The 21272-nt window shown below is 38.7% G+C and overlaps 1 protein-coding gene across 2 annotated transcripts in view; it reads left to right on the top strand.

Annotated features, from left to right (window-relative positions):
* The first annotated feature begins 248 nt into the window (after positions 1-248).
* KLHL4 (kelch like family member 4) overlaps positions 249-21272 on the top strand; it is a 35358-nt gene continuing 14334 nt past the window's right edge. The window contains exons 1-5 of one of the 2 annotated variants that reach the window (XM_041485219.1): positions 249-670; positions 18477-18494; positions 18787-18942; positions 19820-19956; positions 20486-20682. In XM_041485219.1, the coding sequence (XP_041341153.1) occupies positions 249-670; positions 18477-18494; positions 18787-18942; positions 19820-19956; positions 20486-20682 (930 nt within the window). Of the gene's footprint in view, positions 671-18476; positions 18495-18771; positions 18943-19819; positions 19957-20485; positions 20683-21272 lie in introns of both variants that reach the window. The other variant, XM_041485218.1, reaches the window with a different exon arrangement.

Here is a 21272-nt window from a genome sequence, read left to right as displayed (position 1 = left end):
TCATCCTGTCAGTATGGATTCCCACCTATACAGCTAACAGCAGCTCAGCATCGCCTGCGAGAGCTCGCGGTGCATTCATCAGGAGAGAGAGGGAGAGAGCCACCGGTGCTTGTTCTCCTGTTGTCTTTCCTTAAGAAGAGGAGTTGAAACAGAAGAGATAACAAAGAATCCATTTCCTTCGTGAAAGAACAGGCTTTTGTCCTTTTTTTTTTTTTTTTTTTTTTTTTCTCTCTCTCTCTGGAAAAACCATGTCAGTCTCTGGAAAGAAAGAGTTTGATGTGAAGCAGATCCTGAGGCTCCGCTGGAGGTGGTTCAGCCACCCCTCGCAGGGCTCCGCCGGCTCCGGGGGCTGCCACCAGCAGGAAGGCTACGAGCACAGGGGCACTCCGGTGCAGAACAGGTTGAAGAGCCACTCTCGGGACAGAAATGGGCTGAAGAAGAACAGCAGCCCCGTGCACCACAACATCCTGGCCCCCGTGCCCGGGCCGACGCCGGTGCACCACCGCTCCATCCACAGCTGGCACCAGCAGAGCCTCATCGAGCAGCTGCGCCCCAGCCAGGAGAGCCCCAAAGCCAGCACCGAGCAAAACTCCGGCAAAGAAGACTCAAGTAAAGCCACACAGGAGCTGCAGATGATCACAGAACAAAATGCAGATGAATCTGCAGAGAGGTAGGAGTTTTAGAGTCTGCGCTTGGGAAGGCAGACTTGTTTCCAAGTTATTCCCTAGAACTGTCTTTGTTTTCAGGCAGAGTTCCTTACTGCATTCATCTCACTTTATGTCTGTGCACACCCACACTCAGAGGAGAAGGAACACTCCTGCATCAGAAAAATGAACAGAAACATTGTCATGAAATTGTGATCTTTGCTTAAGGTACATCATTCCATAACTCTTCCATATGCATACAATCTGCCAGTTTGTCAAATTTGCTCTACCAACATTCACAGCATATCAATTCCTTCTCTTGATTTATTGTGTGTGAGTGCAATGAAAAAAAGGAGCCTCCTGACATCCTGTCCTCATTCTGACTTTATCAATGGGTGCAACTTTGACAAATGGGAGCTGCTGGAGGTGCATGGGCTCTGTGGTTGCCATTGATCTCTCAAATTCCTCACTGATTTTCTTTTACTGTCTTCCTGGCAAGTAAAATTAACCTTGAACTAAGTGGAAAGGAAGCATCATTCTTTGCTTTTTTAAAGGCTTGTCTGAAATCCCAGTACTTTCACAGCTTATTTAGTAGGCTAAGACAAATATTTTCTGCAAGGTCAGGTGAAAAAACATTACAGCTAGCTAAGAGACCTTAAAGGTGTAAACGCAAAGGAAGAGCTATTTTTAAGTTGTGAATAACAAAGAATACAATGTTAATACCACTTATTTAATTAAGAGGTTTTTTATGTTTTCTTTTTCAAAACTCATGTCAGTATTTTTAGCTTATCCAGCAACATTTTTACCCCACCTTTCCCCACCTTGGACTCAAATCAAACATTTATGATATGATTGTTTGCATTGTTTGATGAGATTGCTATCAATCTTTGGACATAATTTAAATGTATTACATTGCATTTAAATACAAATTTATCTCACTTGAAGTTACAGTTCTCTCAGTAAAAACCAAGCTGACAGCTCGCATATTTTTAGCAGTTATTATTTTTCAAGTTGTGCATCTGCTGTGGGGAACATCTGCAGATGGAGCAGCAAAAACTGCATTCCAAAATGTCACTTGGAAACCAGTCCCAGTAGTCAATAGGTACCAGATAAAATCATGACAGAATAAAAGTACTGAGGAAGGACTGTGGGAGTTCTGTTGTTTCCAAGGGCACTGGTTTGGAATGGGGAAGCAGCAGACCCTCAGTACAATATTCCAAATGATAGTACAAATTTCCTGAAAAAAACCGTAATTTTAGACACACCTTAGAAGGAAAATTGATTTAATTTGAAGAAAAATAAGGAACACTTAGTCATCTAAATAAGATTCTACACCATGTGAAGAAGGAGGTAAAAAAAACCCCTAATCAGTTCAGTTTGGAGGTAATAAACCACTGCCTTCTAAAATAAGATGTGACATTTTCTCCAGCTATATGTACAAAGTTTCTGCTAAGACCTCCTGAAGTTCTGTACCTTCATATCCATTCCAATTTAAGTTCTGCTCTTGAGCTGTTTAAAGTTGCAGCTTTTAGCATAGTTTTGGAACTGCATATATCACATATTGTTATAGTCAAATAAGTGGGTTTCTTTAAGGTTTCAGTAAAGGCCATCATTGCATGCTGTAGATTAAAGTCTATTTCAACATACATCTTCAAAAGCTGAATTGGTAATTGGTTATTTATAAAGTGATTCATGGCTATGAGTTTCACTAGAATTAAAATTTATTTCAAGAAAATAAAACTGACCATTAAGGACAATGCAGCTCAAATTTCTTAAATATATATCAACAGAAATCATCAAGTAAAGCTCTGTTCCCTTCCCATACAGCATCCAGCACAGGCCACACATTAATTAATACATTAATTGGTTGGGTAAAAATGAGATACTGAGAAGAAATAAGAAGCAGCCTTATAGCTACATCTACCTACATCTAGGATGTAGATATTGGTAGCTGGATATATCTTCATCTCTTCAAAACAATGTCACATATTTAAAATTGTGCCTTTACATCATTCCCTGTCCCCTTTTCCTTTAGAAGTTCCAGATAGTCCCAATCAGTGGTAATCAATGGTCTCTGCTGGTGATTAGCACACAAAAATCAGATTTTTGCAGGATCCCCTGAGCCCACATTCTCACACTGCCAAAGCCACCACAGCAGGGGCTGTGCAGGTATTTCAAATGTCAATTGAGCAAATTTCACATCCACACCTGAGGACACCAAAGATAAATTTGCCTTTTAGACCACAAAAGCTCTGCACCTTCAAAGCAGCTCTCTCTCAACCAGTGGATTTTCTTCTGCCTGGAGAAGTCCCATTTTTAGGTGGAACTCAAACAGGACTCTGCTGAGTGTCACATGGACATCCAAAATAGTAGAAAAGGAGAGAGAATCTGGCTAATACCTCAACCCTGAGCAGAATATAAAAGCAGAGTTTCTACTAAGAGTTTAATGCTTCCCATGGAAAACTTTAGAAATGTAAAAACAATATTCTGAATTTCTTCAGAAAAACTTGAGCTTTCTCTCAAACCTCAGGACTGAATGCTGTCAGTGATGGACAGAGAGCACCCTGGGGCTTGATGAAATAAGGGTTGGTTACTGAGGAGGAAAGTTAAATAATAAAGTACCAAACAAGACCATGAATACTCTTATTTCTGCTTTCTTAAATCCATTTTGGTATTCTTGTCCCCAGATAAAATAGTGCAAGACTTAAAGAAACCCTTCTGGCCCACGGGTTTGCTCCCGAATTACATCCCACAACAAGTGACAAAGTAAATGAGGCTCAAGTGATTAAAACTCCTTAGTTTTGTTCTAATCATAACCAGTTAATGTGTGGTCAACCAATACATTTTGGGCCATAAATAAATGGTTTATTGGCACAAGGGTAAGGAAAGCCTCTCAGCATCCTGGGGACTGCCTGGTCCAGCGCTGCTCAGGGAACCTGCTCAAACAGCCTTCTAGGGCCTTGACCTCCTCTGAGATATTTATGGCAGTTAGACCTGTAGTTTGGAAAAAAGATAAACAGCAGACAACCTTTATTGACTGACCTCATCTGATTCTCACCAATCTGCTCCTTGAGTGAGGACTGGCACCTCTGCATGGGAGAAAAAGAGAGAAACCAGCTCAAATCTGCATAGCCACCAAGTTATTTTATTTGTAGAGTGCATTTCCCAATGCAGCATTTTCTGATGTTACTGGGGTGGTCATCAAGCTAAACCTGTGGAATATGGCCATGCCAAGGAAGGGAAAACACCTTCAGAGATTTCAGGTTTGGCTTAAAGAGGGAGCTGAAGTGAGCTCTGTAAGAGCCCATGGGAAATAACCTGTGGGTGGCTCAGCAGGCAGGGCTGGGGGAGAGGAGCACTTGAGCTGTCCTGATCTATCTGACATCTCTGATCTATCCTACTGGAATCTTGTGAGGTTCAGGCTCCTCTGCCAGGGGGACCAGGAAGAATTTCCATTTCTTTCAAAGAAAGTGGTGTGGCAGTGGTCCAGAGCCAGCAGCACAACTGGGAGGATTTGTTTGTTAGATCTTGACAGTCAACAGAAACTTTGTGTGCACCCCATGGACACAACTGGGCACACACAGACTGACAAAGCACTGAAACCTCCTAAAAAGAAAAAAAAAAATATATTGAATTACTTCAATTGCTTCCCTTAAAAATTTCTGGGCTCACAGATATTGACTTCTCCGTGAGAGCACTGTGCCCAGCATTTTTTAACATTCTGCCATATTATCACCTCCCTTCCTGCATGCCTGCCAGGTTTGTGATTCCACAAGTGTGCTATTGCAGACCACGTGCACTGGTTAAGTATTTCCTAGTTGCCCAAAGGCACTTAGATTTCAAGAGTAAATGTAGCATCCGTTCATCATTTTTCTCTTCTGCAACTTTTTTTTTAATTATGTGGCTGAAAAATTGCTGACAAACTCTAGCTTGGGACAAATTCTAGGACAAATGTTTTCTAATTTCCCACATGAGACAAAATATATTTCTAATTAATTCTAATAGTATCTTTTGATGTCATAATCCAGACAGTCATTACTGATGCACATGGAAACAGATACTTGGGAGGTGCATCCTCCCAAAGGCAATCCTTTTCTGTGGTGGCTATTTTTGACGTACAGCTATTTTGATAGTTCATCTCAAGACTTGAAAATTCACATTTTTTGGTTCTGGCACACATATGGAAATAACAATCAAACTATTTTCTTCACTGCCTCTGACAAATATATACACACACACACATGTACATGACTATTTCAGATGTTGTCTCCTATCTGAGGGTTTTGCCTTGAGTTCTGCTTTTAGCTCCACTAGCAGACAACAGCCTTGGCTCCCATTCCAGAGTGAAATAAAGAAAAACAGGTGATAATTTTCCTAGTAAAAATGGAAGATATGAGTTATCCTGTGAAGCCACTGGTCAAACCAGATTGAGAGGGAAGTTCTGGGTACCCAAATAAACAGTGGAGCACAGGAATGACTGATAAAGCATCCCAAGGCAGCAGGGAAAGGGAGGACTGAGATGTGCCCCGGGCAGAGAAGGTGATAAAGGGCTGCATTCAGGGGGGAACATCACCACACTGCTTCCCTGTGGTGGGGAAGAATTCAGTTCCATTCCCAAAGTAAAGTTTAGAAATGACAATTCCCAATCGCACATCATGGCAGTCCTTATTTTTTAAAACAGAACTATTCCAATTTTATTTTCACTGAACCTCCAGCATTTTGAAAAAGCTTTCTAAAAAAATTAAGTTTAACCAATAAGTATTTTAGAAGCACGATAAAGAATGCTGGACATGTAGTCAGACAGCATTTCAATCCTTCTGTGACAAAGCTGGACCATCTAGGTTTAGGTGCTTCCTTGTTTGTCTACAGTATAAATTAAGCTCATTAATGCCTTGTTCTTTCCCTATCATTGTATATATATAGTGTATATACATATACACACACATTGGATAATATAGAGTATGTGTGTATATATATATATACATACATATATATACATATACACACACATTGTATAATATAGATATTGTTCTCCTTATTCTTCTTATTGCCACACTTTTCTTCTTGACACCCTCTGCTTATGTTTGAAAATTGCTGCAAGCCTAAAGAGCTGCAATTTGTGCAGTCTGCTCCCAGAATTCCTACCCTGACAGCTCTGATATTTCATTGCTGTCCTGCCTGTGTCCAGCAGGTCTGTCTGGACTTGCAGCTCAGGGGGCAGAGCTGGATGTGCTCCTGTTGGAGTCTGGCAGTTCCAGTGCAGAGCTGGATTCCTTCTGTGTCATCCTGACTCAAATCTGTTCCAATGTCCTCAGTAGTTGCTTTTCTCTTACCAACAATGTGGTGCTGTTGCTCATGCCTGCCTTGTGATTCATGTGAAACTCCTGCCTGTGTACCAGAGGCCTGTTCCCAAACCATCTGTACATTTTTTTGCAGTTATTTGTTCCTAAAACCAGCACTTTGCACAAATAAATTCCATCTTGTGTTTATCAGATAATGTCTCCAGCTGGCTGAGCTAGTATTCAGTTCTGAATTCAGTGATTTAATATTCAGTCCTGATCCAATACCCCACCATACATGCAGCTCTTCTCAGCTTGATCTCCAATTGTAATATATCATACCAAAGATTTCTCTTCATTTTTTTCAATTATTTTAGAAAGTTTATGAGAAGCTGTAGAGGGGCTTCAGTGCTAAGTTCCTTAGGAACCAGTTTGATTTACCTTCCTATTTGTCAGTGATAATTTAAATAGCATGATTTCAAACCAGCTTCAGCCTTTTTCCAAAATGGGTTACTGCAGACAATCCTTGAGGCAGAACTTTGCACTCTCTGATAGAACACACTGAAAAATAATACTCTTATGTTCAAGGTATGCATGACAACTATTTATTTTCTGTTCTCCATAATTTCTAGTAAAAGCTGTTAATGAGGCACTTCAGTTTACATTGACTTCTTATTCTTGGCAAATTCTTGCTGACTTAAGTTCTATTTCTAAGTGCTTAGAAATAATAATTATATGGATTTTACACTGTATAATTTGGCAAGAAGTAGCAACAAGAAAAAGAAATTATGTTTGTATCTTGAGAATTTTTCAGTTTCTATAGCATTTATAACAATTTAATATAAATTCCAGCAGCATGTTTTAAAAAGATGATTTTCTGCAAGCCTGCAATGGACAACCAAAATGTTCCCTTGTTACCTCAGGGACAAACAAAAACTAATTTTCTTCTAACATTGATCTTTAGCTAAAGGTCAAAATATGAGTTGGAAGTGGATTGTTTAAGATGTTTGTAGCTGATTTGAGAGGGGTCAGAAGTGACATTATTTTATCGAAATTCACTCACAACTGGTTGAAATAGGGTAGCTGGGGGTAACCAAGGAAATTTGATATCTATGTTTGCTAAGTGTGGAAAACCAATAAAATTATAGTAAATGGTATCTGATGCAGGATTAAAATCTAAGAGGAAAATCACCTTTTTTTTTTTGTTTCCAGCAGTTGATAATTCACAAAGAGGAAAAGGCCTTTTGAGGCCAAGAGCAAATGCACTGCACAGTGACCAATGAATTAATTCTGACTAAACAATGCTGTGACCTCATACAAGAGCTCTTGGTACAGAAACTGGAATCACAATGTCTCAAAGGCATCCTTGGGATGTATTCCTACTCTCACCTTCTGTTATGACATCTTCTGAAGAACTTGAAAGCAAAAAAAAATGGGGTATTGAGTGGGTTGAAAGAGTTATTAAAGATGAAAGGAATGAGAAGAATTGTATTTTGAATTTAATATTATATCTGCCCTGTGGAAGGACTGGATATTCAATTTTATTTTTTTTTCCCACAGCTAGATAAATAGACTCATAGGAAAATTTAAGCTGAAAAGGGGCTCTGGATGTCATCAAGTCTAACCCTGTCTACCCACCAAGAAGTCTATAATGAGAAATAATCTGACTTACTAGAAAACACACAGTACTTTACAGGCCTACATTTAACAAGCCAAGCTTTCAAAGATGAATTATTACAGGCAAGGGAAAAAAAAGTCATTTAATAGTAATTTAACAATCTAGGACAATTCCAGTCATTTCAAAACAATTTTTTTATGATTCAATTATCTTCTCATTTTCACTCCACAGAGCTTGCTCTCAGCAAAGACAGCTGTTAAATGACTTTTTAAAGAGTTATTACTGTTCTTAAAATCACTTCTTAATGTCTCCAGAAAAAGTTAAAGGAGATGATTAAACACATGTGCCCAGTGCAGAGCAGTTTTTACAGACCCACTGAGATTATGCAACTGAAAGATCAACAAGAAATGAGAGGGCTGGTGAAACATTCTGGGAAAAGGGGGAGAAGGTTTTGCTTGGTTCCAAAGTTAGAGCCACATGGGATCCTAACAGTAAGAAACTATTTATTTTCACCCTTGGTTTGTGGCTGAATTGTTTACTTTGGAATGTTGTACTGAGGAAAACTACTAAAATCCTACACATTTAAAAAATAAAGGGATTTGTTTGTTATAATCAAGCAGCTAAATTTGCCCAACTAAACTAGAGTAGTTTGATTTAGCTCCTTTTATTCTGCTAGAATAAAATCATTCTCTAATGTATTTAGAGAATGATTATATCAGGCAATTAAATAAGGCTGTGGCTTACTTGTTGTGCACCTGTTGGTGTGCAGGGTAAAGAATTAAAAAATAAAGCTGAAGCACTGTTGGGATTCACAGAAAGAGCTGAAATAGAGGATACAAATATGAAGAAAATAATCTCTAAAACAAAGTTATAACCCAATTTAACCTCTGTGACACCAGATTCCCCCTCAGTGACTCCATCAACACAAACACCAGCGCTGGAAATCCCACCCTGCTGTGACAGCAAATCTGCTCCCAGACCACCTCCTTCCCTCCTTTTCCAAGCAAATGCTCAACAGTAAAAACTCAGTTCAAAGCAAATTAAAATAGCTAGAACAAGACCAGAGAGCCTGGCTGTTCACAAAAATTCTGCCCATCCAAGAATTCTTAGCTTGAAACATCTTTGATTTCATTGTAGTAATTGTTTCCATCCCATGGGACAAGTCAGGATATTTCACTAAAACCTTTCTGCTGCTCTCAGGGAACAAGAGGATAACTTAATGGATATAAAGGAACATCCTGCCTTCACTTCAGGTTTAGATATGTGCTAGAGCATCTAAATGAATGCAGTTTCAGAGTGTTTTGTCAGGAGATAGGTACTGTGCTCTCATGCTGCTTACAAGATAAAGGTTTGCCTCATCACATTCTCCACTAGAACCCATTTAGGCCAAAGAAACATTTTTAGTGGAAAGGAAAGCAATGGCTGATACCTGGCCCTTCCTTCAGTTTTGCTGTACATATTTTGATACCCTTGGGACAAGAATCTAGATTTCTTACCTGGATATTAACATTTGATTTATTCAAATTCAAGTGCTCTCAGCCTAAATTTTCAGCTTCATGACTACGATCTGAAAATCAATATAGGAGTTATGTCTCAGATTTGTTGCCTGCTTCTTTTATTACCTCAGAGCCATCACCCAGCCTCTTGGTATCACAGTTCACTCAATTAAAAGAGCATTTTCCTGGGGACACAACACAAACTGAGCAGGCTTTTCAAACATTCAGATTTGCCTTCACACAGCTTTGCAAAGCAAAGTGGAATTCACTGTGATTGATCCATTATATTTCAGAGTTGCACAGTTTATCTTCTCATTATACTGACCTCACAGAAATCAAAGTCTGCTGGGACTTCCCATTACAATAAGTAGAGACCAGTACACTTCCAATAAAATATTTTGAACAGCAAACAAAGGCAACACATTTGAGAAAGTGAACAGCCACCTCCACCCTTTGCCATGCTTCAGTTTACCTGGTAAGTTACAAGTCAAGAGCAAGGGAGGCATTCTAGCAAGAAATGAGCATTTTCAAACCCTGTTCATTTTAATAGAAGGTGGGAAAATGAAGAACCTTTTTGAACGGGGCAAATATACCTTGATTTAAATGGAAATTGTGAGCAAACCACTAAGAAACCCTAGGAGTTGGAGAAAAGCTATTTTAAGCTATTACATATGGTTTGAGTTGCTAGGGAAACCTCTTTTGCAGTGCTCATTTAGCACAGATGCTCAGGAAAGCTCTGTCTCCATGTCAGACCATTTCAGAACCTTGCAGAATGTGAGGAAATAGAGATGCACAAACACACATATGCAGGCAAAAATACCTCAGCAATTTTACCTTAGTCATGTTCCACATTTTTGGGGGGAGCTCCGTCTTCCCCTCTCTGCCATAACCACCAGATCAAAAGCTCTGACTCCAGTCTGAGAATATTTGTTCAAGCATTGCCTTCAGTTTGGATCCATTGGGGCTCATGTTCAGACATTCATCTTTGTAGAGCAGGAGCTCTGCCTTTGTCATGCACTCTGGGAAAAGGCAAAGGAGAGGCTGGTTCTGATGCCACCATTTCTGGCCACCGTTTTGAGCAGGGAGATAAATATATATATATAAATATAAACAGTATTTTGAGCAGAGAATAAACATATACTCTGAACAAAAACTGGGGTGCTCTATCATGTTTATAGCGATCATTTAAAGATGAAAATGCTGGTTCTGGGTCATGGCTCTCACTTCTGTTTCACAAAAGTCACTCACAAAAGATTCCCTCCAGCTCATCATTCAGTTTATGGATAACTGCACCTAAAGGCAGAAATTCCCTCCTGTGCCATTCCTTACCCCCACCCTGCTCTGTGTGCTGGTGCAGTGGCTCAGGATGGACTTTTGACCTTTCTGGCTGAGATGCCTGACCCAGAAAAGTCCCCCAGAGAGCAGCCATGCAGTGCCCTGGTGCTGTCACAGGGGATTTAGGAGCAGAGCAAGAAAACTTCCTGGGAAGTTCCAGCCTGGTGATCCTGCAGGAGCCAGGCTGCTCAACCACAACACAGAGCGCTGCTGAGATCAGCACAGACAGGACAAGGCTGTAAGTCAGGACTAATTTCTTTTGCCTTAATTTGTTTTATTCACTTAAAGGATTCCCAATTTCTGCTAAAAAAGAGAAGCAGAGTGGCTTGGTGGTACAAAATACCAATGAAGTTGCTGGGGAGGAAGCTCCCATGGGATGTCACAGAGCAGGAGAGCTCCAATGTCCCTCTCCCTTCCTCCTTCAAACAGAGCCCAATTACTCCTCAGCTGTTTAAAGTTTCTTTATACTTTTTCACTTAAAGTGAATCCAAACCTGACTTGAGCACAATTTAAAAAGTAACAAAGTCAGGACTGGAAGGACAGTATTTTATGAATAAATGCAATAAAATCGCTGTGTTATTATTTGTATAACCACATTTCAATGTAAATTTGCCTCTCTCCAGCCTAGTGATTACTACTGGCACTCCAGGAAAAAAAACCTGTCATTACAATAATAATATAAGCAATATTTTTCACAGTTCATATCAGTTACACACTTTTAGCCTTTCTTTGTTTTTCTTTTGATTTAATGTGCTACATTTATTTAGATTTGGTGTTTTTATTCCGATTCAATTACCGTGAGTAAGGCTGACACAAACCCTGGCTTGTTGGAGCAAGTTATCACTATTATCTGTCCAGATAAATGCCAAGTCACTAATGGCATCAAGAGAACAGATTTTATTAAGCCAGGTTGTCAGAAATACTGTTAAATACACTTGATACTGTCAAATTAAAGCAGCCCTAATGTTCTGTCTGTAAAGGTTGTAAAGACAATTCTCTCTCTGTCTTACAAAGGTGCTGTGGGCTCACAAGTAGAGGTTTCCTCAATAAGTAATTCCTGTAAGGTGCTGCCTCAACCCCCTTCTTTTCTGAGCTAGCACAGGTGATGTTCAGTGGATATTATTTCTGACATTAGCAATGATGTACATAATAATAAATGCTAAAATATTTCTCAGGTGTTAAGAAGTGCAGGTCAGTAACCAGAGGTAGAAACAGGAGCTAAAGCACAACAGTCTACATAATTTACAACATTCAAAATTCCTTCCAGTAAATATGGAAGGGCATTCACAATATGCTGGTTTGGTTGTACTGACTTGCAAGAAAATGCCCTCAACTGAGCCAGAAATGAATACAGCATGCTAAGTTATTTGAATTCCTTTCCAGACCTAGGTTTGAGTTATATTTTCTGACACAGAAGCTCAGAAGATAACAACTGGCTGGAGAGTACTTTGGTATCAGCATATCTGTACCTAGGAACACACAGAAATATTTGGCTTTAACACAGGGAAACTCTCTCAGGGTGTAATTGCACAATTAAGAGAAGGGGAGAATTGATCACAGATAAATTTATGTGGCTCGCAAAACCTTCAAACAGAATAGAAAACTTCAGTCTACTTCTCATCTCTATTTCTAACTGTGAGGCTGCCCAGTCCTTTATACACATCCTGTCTCCCTCATTTCTAATAAATCTGTAATTATGACAGCACACTCTGGCTAAATAGGTTAAAAATCACACTTTTTCTCCCCAGTGCAGTGGTGTTTAGCTTTGAATGAGGTATCCAGCAGATCAGCTGAACCAGGTCAGGAGATATTTTGGAACAAGCCTGGAGATTTTTACATGACTGGGGGTGTCTCATATAGCAAAATGAAATTTGAAGTGGTGCCTTCATCTGGGGGATCATGTTTCACTTGAAAGGGAAAACGTGATAAGTCTTGTTATTTGTTAGTTAGGATCCAGCTAAATGCAGGAAAGGAAAAATGTAAAAAATGAAATGGTCATGAGAAGCCCAAGAATAGTGTCCCCTTGCCTTTGATGAAAAACAAAGAAGAGGTGAGAAGCATGTATGAAGGTATTATGGTAGTGGTATGAGCTTTAATAAATCAAGATATCTGCAAAAATCTCCCAGCAGGATCCATATCTGATGAGCTGCAAGGCTCAGATTGGCAGGGGCAGGGATAATTGCTATTGAGACTTTTACTCTCTGCCTTTTCAAAGCTCTGCTCACTGGAGGCACAACCACTTCACATTTCATTTTTTCTTTTACTTGGATCTCCCTTTGCTCCTCGCTGTTCCACTTTTCCCAATAACATTCAAAAGGGACAGCAGAAAGCAGGGTCTTCTTCCCCTCATGCTCTGCCATCAGGAGTCTTTCTGAAAAGTGCTTAATGAAGGAACAAACATGGAGTTAATTAGTTTCATCTGGCAATAGCTTTGCTTGGAGTGAAAGCCAGTTCTTCTTGCCATTGGCCTGTATTTTGTTTTCTGTGTCCTCTAAAGAAAAATGCCACAGGCTCAGATCCAGCATTAAGCCATTATTTTTCATTTTGTACATTCTGACAGCTCAAAATCCTGCTATATCATGCCTTCTGGTCACATCATTTTTTTGTACTTTAGAAAGATTATCACTTGCTCCCTGAAAGTTAAGCAGGAAGCACTCCCTGAGTTTCTCCTTCCCTTTTATTTTCCCTCCAACACAATCATGTACTTTAAATGTAATTTTGGAATTCATGCATTGCAGTGACCACTTGGCATTATCAGAAAAAAAGGATAATTATAAGATGATAATACATAAAATAATATATAAAATACTCCTATCCTTTTACCTGAAAGGTTTCACTCAGTTATTCTTTATTATATAATGTAAATGAATACAGTGTTAATTCTCCTGGAGGATAATGTTCTTGAAAGGTGATTTAAACTGGCATTAATTGAAATTATTTGTCTGAGACAGTCAATTCACCCCTGAATATAGACACATTTCTATTAAATAAAACAGGTTGTACAGGCAGTGTTCTCTCCAGGATGATTGGATATTGCTACAGCTCCAATTTCTATGCCACAGAAATAAGGTTTTTCAGTAATTTTAAGAATGTTTATAGCAAAGTTGCATGTTCAGATTAGTTCTGTACCAGGAGGAGAACCATTAGAAACTCCTTTCTATGTACGTAGGATTATTCAATTTCTCAATTATCTGCATAAAACAAACAATGAGCATAAAACCCTTCTGGAGACATGAGATCTTTCAACAGTAGAAAAAGTAGATCAACAATCAAGAGAGTTCACACACTAATCTGCAGAGACTGGAAAATAATTGTCAATTCCTCTGTTAAAAAATAATATATATACAATTTCCAAAGGCAAACATCTTACTGAGGAGAGTGTTTGGATTGACTCATCTTTGTACCTTAAAATCACAATATGGCCACAGCTGAGAGAAGGCACAAAGGGCTCAGGGGCTCTGCAGTTGGGGTGCAGCTTCCATTTCCCTGTGGAATTACCCCAACAAATCCATGATTTCTATTTCTGGGAGGATTCAAAATATCCTCACCCAAATTCATCCTGCTATGAATCACGATGACATCTGTCTGTACATTGTCGTGTCTGGGGGAAGAACAAAACTCAAACAAGCTAAAAGTGGTTTGCAGTTAATGACATGCACATTTACACTTGTAATCCCAAGTGGGAAAAGTTATTTTAACTAACACCAACGGAGGGAAGTGGCCGGTTTATGCTAGCCTTGGCAATAAAAAATTGCTAAAAACAGGCAGTTTCAAGAGCTCCAAGTTCTAGAGGAACTGTCAGAGCTTTCAGTTTATTTGGGAAGTCAGGAGTTTCTTTGTTAACTGAAATAAAATTATAAATTTTAATTACTTGTTTCTCCATTTGCTACATCATTTTCTATCATTATTACAACCTCATGTTAATGTTACGACCTCAGCAGTCATCAACAATTTCCCATACTCTTTTAGGACAAATCTTTTCACCCATACCCTAAAAACTCCACAATAAACAATAAAAAATGAAGAAGATGACTGCAGCAGAAATTTCAAGGCAGAGGCTGGGACAGTTACTGATGTGCTAAAATTTTATCAGCATCAATTAATACAAGCACATCAACTTTATCGTTATTATTTTATCTGTGTTCAGAAATGGATTTGAACTTTCTCTCTTTTCTTTCCTAAGTGAAATATTTTAATTTCTCAGCCAGCTGCTGGGGTTTAGCTGTGACAGATGCTGTGATTTTCTGTAGGAAAAGTTTTTCTCAGCAGCCAGAGGGGCAGAGCTGCCAGGGCTGAGCAGAGTGGAGCTGGCTGGCAAAAGGGGCCGAGGTGCACTTCTCTTAAATAAGCAATAAATAAAAAGAGAGAAAACAAAAATGATGATCTGCACTGGAAATATTGCTGCACAAACAAACTGGACTGGTGGAGTTGCAGTTTTGCCTCGGCACAGCTGCAGCACATCCCACAGAGCTGCAGCCCCTGAACTCCAGGACCTGTGACTGGTGGGATTCACGGAGCACAGGGAAGGACACCCCAAATCTCTAAATAACACCCATAACTGAAATTGATTAAACTGAATTTCTCCAATATCACAGCATCTTAAACAGGTACATTCAACAAATGGGAAGTGGTACCATAAAAATGTAAATAATAACCTCATCTACAACGACAAAATTAAAATCATCCAATAAATCACCTTGTTTCCATGCAATATTGCGCTTCTAAGCTTCCTTGTCATCAGGTTTCTTAGTTTTGGTCACAGGCACACTGAATGAGGTTTAATAAAGCACTGAATTTTAAAAAGGATGTGGCAAATAAATGGCATTTATGTGTTATCACATTCTAATTAAATAATGAGGAAATCTGGATTTATCCTTTACATACTGATTAATGAAGAGCACTCTACTGGTTAGTGTGAAGAGTTCTCCATTATGAGAGAAAAGAAACTCAACATAATTCATAAATTTAAAGAATTGTAGGCCTGTAATGAATCAGAAAACTCATGCCATCGATTCTGATTACAGAAAAGATGAAATTTTACCTCCATGCCACACACCATTTTTGAGTCCCAGTTTTCTTAGGATCCAGAAAAATCTTGCTGTTACCTGTCATTTCCTCCCCTGTGTTTCATTCAGTTCATTTATTTGAACAGAGGTGTAAGCAGCTCTTTGAAAAGTAAAAAATTCCCCAAAGTTTAATGAGAAGAAGGCAAAGATGCCTCTCTGAATTTAAATCCTGTTCCCTCTCTGAATTTAAATTCCGTTCCCAAAAAACTTTTTTCTTGCTATGATAATAGCAATAAAAGAAAATATATACAATATAGTATAATTACCCATAATGATAATGAAATATTAATAACAAGTAAACCCTCTTTCTACCACATGATTTTCTGTAATAAAACCATGGAGCAGCATCAGGAGCAGGATTTGCCTGGAATTCCCTCAGCACCTTGTCTGCCTTTGGAACTGAACCCCTGACAGATTTCAAGCGTGGCTAAACAAGTTATTCCTATCTCTTGTATTTATTTCACTCAAAACCTGCCATCCCAGCTCGATTTTGAAAATGTCATGTGAAATAGTGTCAGAAGTCATCCAGAAGGCGAGATGACTTCTGACAATTCATGTTTTTCTCCCAGTAAGCTTTGGTACCTTGGAAAAACCAGAATAAAATACAATGTTCTGACATGATTCATCCTGACCAGCCATGCTGGCTGGTATTTGTGTCCTTCTTATCATCCAGACACTTAATGCTTTTTGATTATTTCTTCAAGTTTTCAGTTTATATTTTCTGTTTCATAATTCCATGTTTCTTTTAAAATGGATCATATTTTGAGTATCCTTCACAAATCCTTACAGCAAAACTCTGGAATGATTTCACTTGGTTCTCTACCTGAAATGAAATTCCTATAAATCAGTGACTTCAGAATAATTTAAATATAGATTTATCTCTCCAGGCTAATCCACGCTTTAAGCCTTTATTAAGAATGCTAATTACAGCTTCTCATCGCAGTGAACACCAGCACAAAGATAACATGAAACAATTTGGGTTCCTGATTCTTCAGACCAAATAATTTATATTTTTCCTCCCTGGCTAATGCACTTTTGGAGACTTTTATCCCTGAATACTCAGCTTTTGTTTGTCCAAACTTGTGCACATTTTTAGGAATAAATTTTATCTGTGCTACACCCTCAGCAACCTCTGCCAGAATTCTGCACCAGACTCCAGAGGACTTTTCCTGACTCCTTCCTTTAGGATATTTTGATTTCTGACTTTAGTTCATCATTACCCAGTACTACACTCTGAAGGTCAATATTTGAGTCTGACAGTCATACACTAAGGAAAATATATAAATATTTATCTTTGAATTTAATTTTCCCCCTCCATATTATATCTACCATTTCGAATCAGCTGCTGAAGATAAACCAGAAATTATATTATTAATTTTAATGGAGAACTTGCTTTTGCTTCCAGTATTTTTCAGTCTCTGAAGACCTTTGCCTTTGAAATAATTAATTATATTAGTGGTATTTATGGTGTAGTTAAATGTGACTCCACTAAACTTCTGAAAAAATACTCATGACTAAATTAAATAATTAGACTTTCACTCCCTTGGAAATGATTCTCTAACCACAAATAAATCCATGCTATGGGGAATTATTTATTTCCCACAACCAGTACTGTCTGTTTACAAATGGGATGGCTGTGTATTATTTGAGTTTTTTTTCTGCAGATGTCAAGACTAAGTGCAATGTACTGAGATACAACACTTAAAGTGCATATATTGAATCTGAAAAAATAAATTTTTCAAAAAACAATTTTCTGAAAAACATTAAAGGATGCTTAAGAGGTAAATAACAAAACATTCCAGAGTGTGAATTTGGCACCCCGTAGCTGATACAAAACTAATGAGCATATAATCCAATTTTGCAGCTTTGTTAATGTCTATGAAGCATTGAAAGAAAACAAATAAGAAAGTGGAGTCATTAAGCGCACTGAGACAAATTCATTTCTGTGAGTCAAAAATGACAAAGGAAACACATTAGAGGTGAACTTGGTTTTTCCCTTTTTCTTTAAAACCAAACTAAACTGAGGTAAAATGGATTTGAAATTGTAATAAAGACAGAAATGTTTTGCAGAGGGGATGGAAAATTGCTGTCTCAATTCAATATTACATTACAATTTGATTTTTAATTATTTCCCTTGACTTCTATGAGTTCTTTATAAACGAATGATCTAACATCTCTATTTTATCATACTACCAATTCAACCTGACTTACCCTTTTTTATTTCTCTGTTTTCTGAGCTAGATATTAAATTGTGGATGTAATCCAATATTCTGCTAAATTTAATATGCTAATTTTGTGAAGAGACCTTGTCTCTCCTTATCGTTAATGGATTTGCATTAACAATATCAAGGAGAACCACAAAATTTAGTCAACAAGCTGTCATTATTTCCCAGTTGGGCTTGGAAATTTAAAAAAAAATAGGTGCTATACATTCTAAAAAAATATTATATTAAACTGAGAAAATGTTTTTCTAAATAATCTTTGGCTAAAGTAGTGTTAAATATTGCAGCATTTTCAAAGTATGTGTTATATATTTATATCAACAAATGCATTATTATTTACTAAAAACAGATGAAGAGAAAAAGAAAGATTTTTCTAAGGAAGTGTCAGGAAGGTGTTTCAATCTGCATAAAAATCCATATTTAAAGTCTGTAAGGAATGTTTTGAAAAAACAGTTGATTGTCCATAAGTGGGAAAGCTAACAGAATTCTGGAGTGGGATGAATATATTTATTGTATATTTCCATGAAAGGCAGAGAAATTAATTTGTCTCCATTATTTGCATTCAGATTCTAAAGGCCATGTACAGGTTCCATGAGCTTTTAATTTGGAAATTTCTCCAGAGTTATACGGTGCTCATTACATTGTCCTCAGATTCACTGCTATTGAGTCAAGTCATTTAATGGACAAAGTAAGCAGAGATCAGAAATAAGACCTAAAGATGTAATATCCAACATTTCATGCCAAGAGGTATTTTAGCTGTCAGTATCACAGGAAAATAGGATTTTTTTAAGGATTCTGTTTGTGAGTGATCAGGAGGCTGTATTTATCATGTCAGTGCTGTGCAATCCACTCAAAACTGATGGAAGCAGACAAATCAGTAGCACCCCTTACTACACACAGCTGTAGTACAGTACAGTTTATGTGCAGGTGTATGAATGAAAACTTCCAGATACCAAAGAGAAAAAGCTGGGAGAAGGCATGGTAAGACCAGGATAGTGGGACTTTCATAATTTTAAAAATTTCTGTGCTGCCTTTTGAATAAAAATCAACGTCATCAGCGTTTATATTGCATTTCTAACGCTGTGCTCATCACTGCCTCTATCCCTGGCAGGCTGTCCAGCACCAGCAGCTCTCTTGGGATGAGCACCAATGGCTCTGACGAGTATTTCCAGTCCACGAACCACGCGGAGCAAACCTTCCGCAAGATGGAGAATTACCTGCAGCAGAAGCAGCTCTGCGACGTGCTCCTGATCGCTGGCGACCAAAAGATCCCAGCCCACAGGTACAGCTCCCAGGATCCTCTCTGCCTCAAATCCCCAAAAAGCTCGGTTTAGGAATAGCCTGGTTAGTTATGAATGAAGAGTTACTCTAATTAGGATTCCAGCTAATCACGTGATCAACACTTCATATCTATTATTTTAAACACAATGAAATTCAAATGCAAATTGCTGGCACTGTCCACCCTCTCTTCTTGCTGCTGTCAAACTACAGCAAGATCAGAGAAGAAAATCTGCCCAGATAAGCACTCTGGGAGAAAATTAGATTACTAATTACTCTTTTAACTTCACTGCTGCAAGATTTGACTCCTATGCTAATTGTTTCCGTGGTACACACAATTCATAACATTATAAAGCTGGATTGTTCTGCCTGGTACTGAGATGATGAGGTAATTTGCTGTCCTGCTGATGCCTTGTGAAGGCTGCCCTAGAACAGAGGCCAGATGGAGCTAAAGAATAAAGTAGGGATTTATCAGGAGGCCTCAAGGGATCCACCTTGGGCAGCACAAGAGCCCAGCCAGGGCTGCACCCAAGATGAACCAAAATGGTCCCAAAATTCATGACCGCTAACAGGGTCTCTCACTTTTATAAGTTCTGCTCCATTTGCATATTGGAGTTAATTGTCCACTTATAGTTTTAGGTTATGAAGTCCCATCCTGTTTGTTTTTCTCCCTTCAGTCCACATTGTTTATGCTCCTGAGCCTGAGATTTGGATCATTTGTCCTCGGTCCCCAGCTGGAGAAGGAATTGCTTTGTCTCCCTGCCCTGTGCAGAGAGCTCAGCATCCCCTAATAAGAAGCCCAGACACTAAGGCAGTACAAAATCTGAAAAATATAAAAGCTAAAACCTGAGGCATCTCTGCTAACTGTGCCTCCCCTGCAGGCTGGTTCTCAGTGCAGTCTCTGATTACTTTGCTGCCATGTTCACCAACGATGTGCGGGAAGCAAAGCAGGAGGAGATCAAGATGGAGGGAGTGGATCCCGAGGCGCTGAAGGCTCTGGTGCGCTACGCCTACACAGGTAACCCTGCCCCAGAGACATTTATTTAGATTTTTGTTCGTTAATATATGAATTTTCATATTAAAGTTCTGTTTATAGAAATTTATATATATTTTTGTTCATTGATATATGAATTTTCATACTCTAGGTTGAGAGGAAGTTTAAAAAACACCCATCTCCAACCACGACACCTTCCACAAAACCAGGTTACTCAGAGCCTTGTTTTGGGAAAGGTTTTTTGCCTAATTACAATTTTCTTTTTTCTTTTTTTTTTCTTTTTTCTTTTTTTTAACCAATCCAGATTGGATCTAAAGCTGTTAAAGTTCCAATAAAAATGTCCCAGTCATTGTATTCAAAATCGACCAAACCCTGTAAGTTAAAATATCTGTTTAATAAATCTTTCAGCTAGAAAGGAACATGGATTTGTGAACCACAGGATATCTCAGAGAAAAGCCAAAGAGCAACAAAGTTTCAAATAATGAAAATATGAGGGAAATCACTTTCTACTAACTTTTTTTTTTTTTTTTTTTTTTTTCTAAAAACTGCCCAGGTATCCTCGAGTTGAAGGAAGACACAATAGAGAGTTTGCTGGCTGCTGCATGCCTTCTGCAGCTCTCCCAGGTCATTGAGGTGTGCTGCAACTTCCTCATGAAGCAGCTGCATCCTTCCAACTGCCTGGGGATCCGCTCCTTCGGGGACGCCCAGGGCTGCACCGAGCTCCTGAAGGTGGCCCACACCTACACCATGGTAAGGTGAACAGCTGACAGCTCTGCAGTCACAATTACTTACAGAAATACTCACTTCTGGTGCTCGCCACTTCAGAGTTTTGCCCTGTAGAAAGGCAGCCTCAGTGAGCTTAAATTTGCAGTACGAGTGGTACCTACTCCTGCCAAAAAATGTAATAGGGCCTTAACGCGGCTCGTGTCTAGAGACAAACAGCAGTGGGCAGTCCTTGTACCTTTGATTCCACACAAAGAAAATTCTAAAGCTGATTTTAAGGTGAGACACGCATTAAAAGAGTAAAAGTAAAGAACGTATTGGGAAGATTTGGAATGCCAAAAAGAAGCACGTCCCTGACTGGAACATAATCCTCCTCTGGCTCAAAGCAAGAAATGAATATTCAGAGCATGGGAAACAGAGAAGTGAGATAACTTGCTATGAAACCACATTGAGGGATAAATATTCAGGGCAACAAGATGTGCTATCACAGCTTAAAACACACAAAAAGAATGGCAACTGCTACAGCTAAATAGATATAAAAATAACTACTTGTTAGGAGACCCATGGCAGCTTTCTGCTTGAAATATTAGGGGGGGATGGCAGAACCAGTTTAGAGG

The sequence above is a fragment of the Pyrgilauda ruficollis genome, unplaced genomic scaffold (genome assembly GCF_017590135.1).
Source record: "Pyrgilauda ruficollis isolate IOZ18807 unplaced genomic scaffold, ASM1759013v1 scaffold7, whole genome shotgun sequence".
NCBI classification, from domain to species: Eukaryota; Metazoa; Chordata; class Aves; order Passeriformes; family Passeridae; genus Pyrgilauda; species Pyrgilauda ruficollis.
Note: the sequence above shows the minus strand (reverse complement) of the source record. Positions and strands in the feature narration are given on the sequence as shown.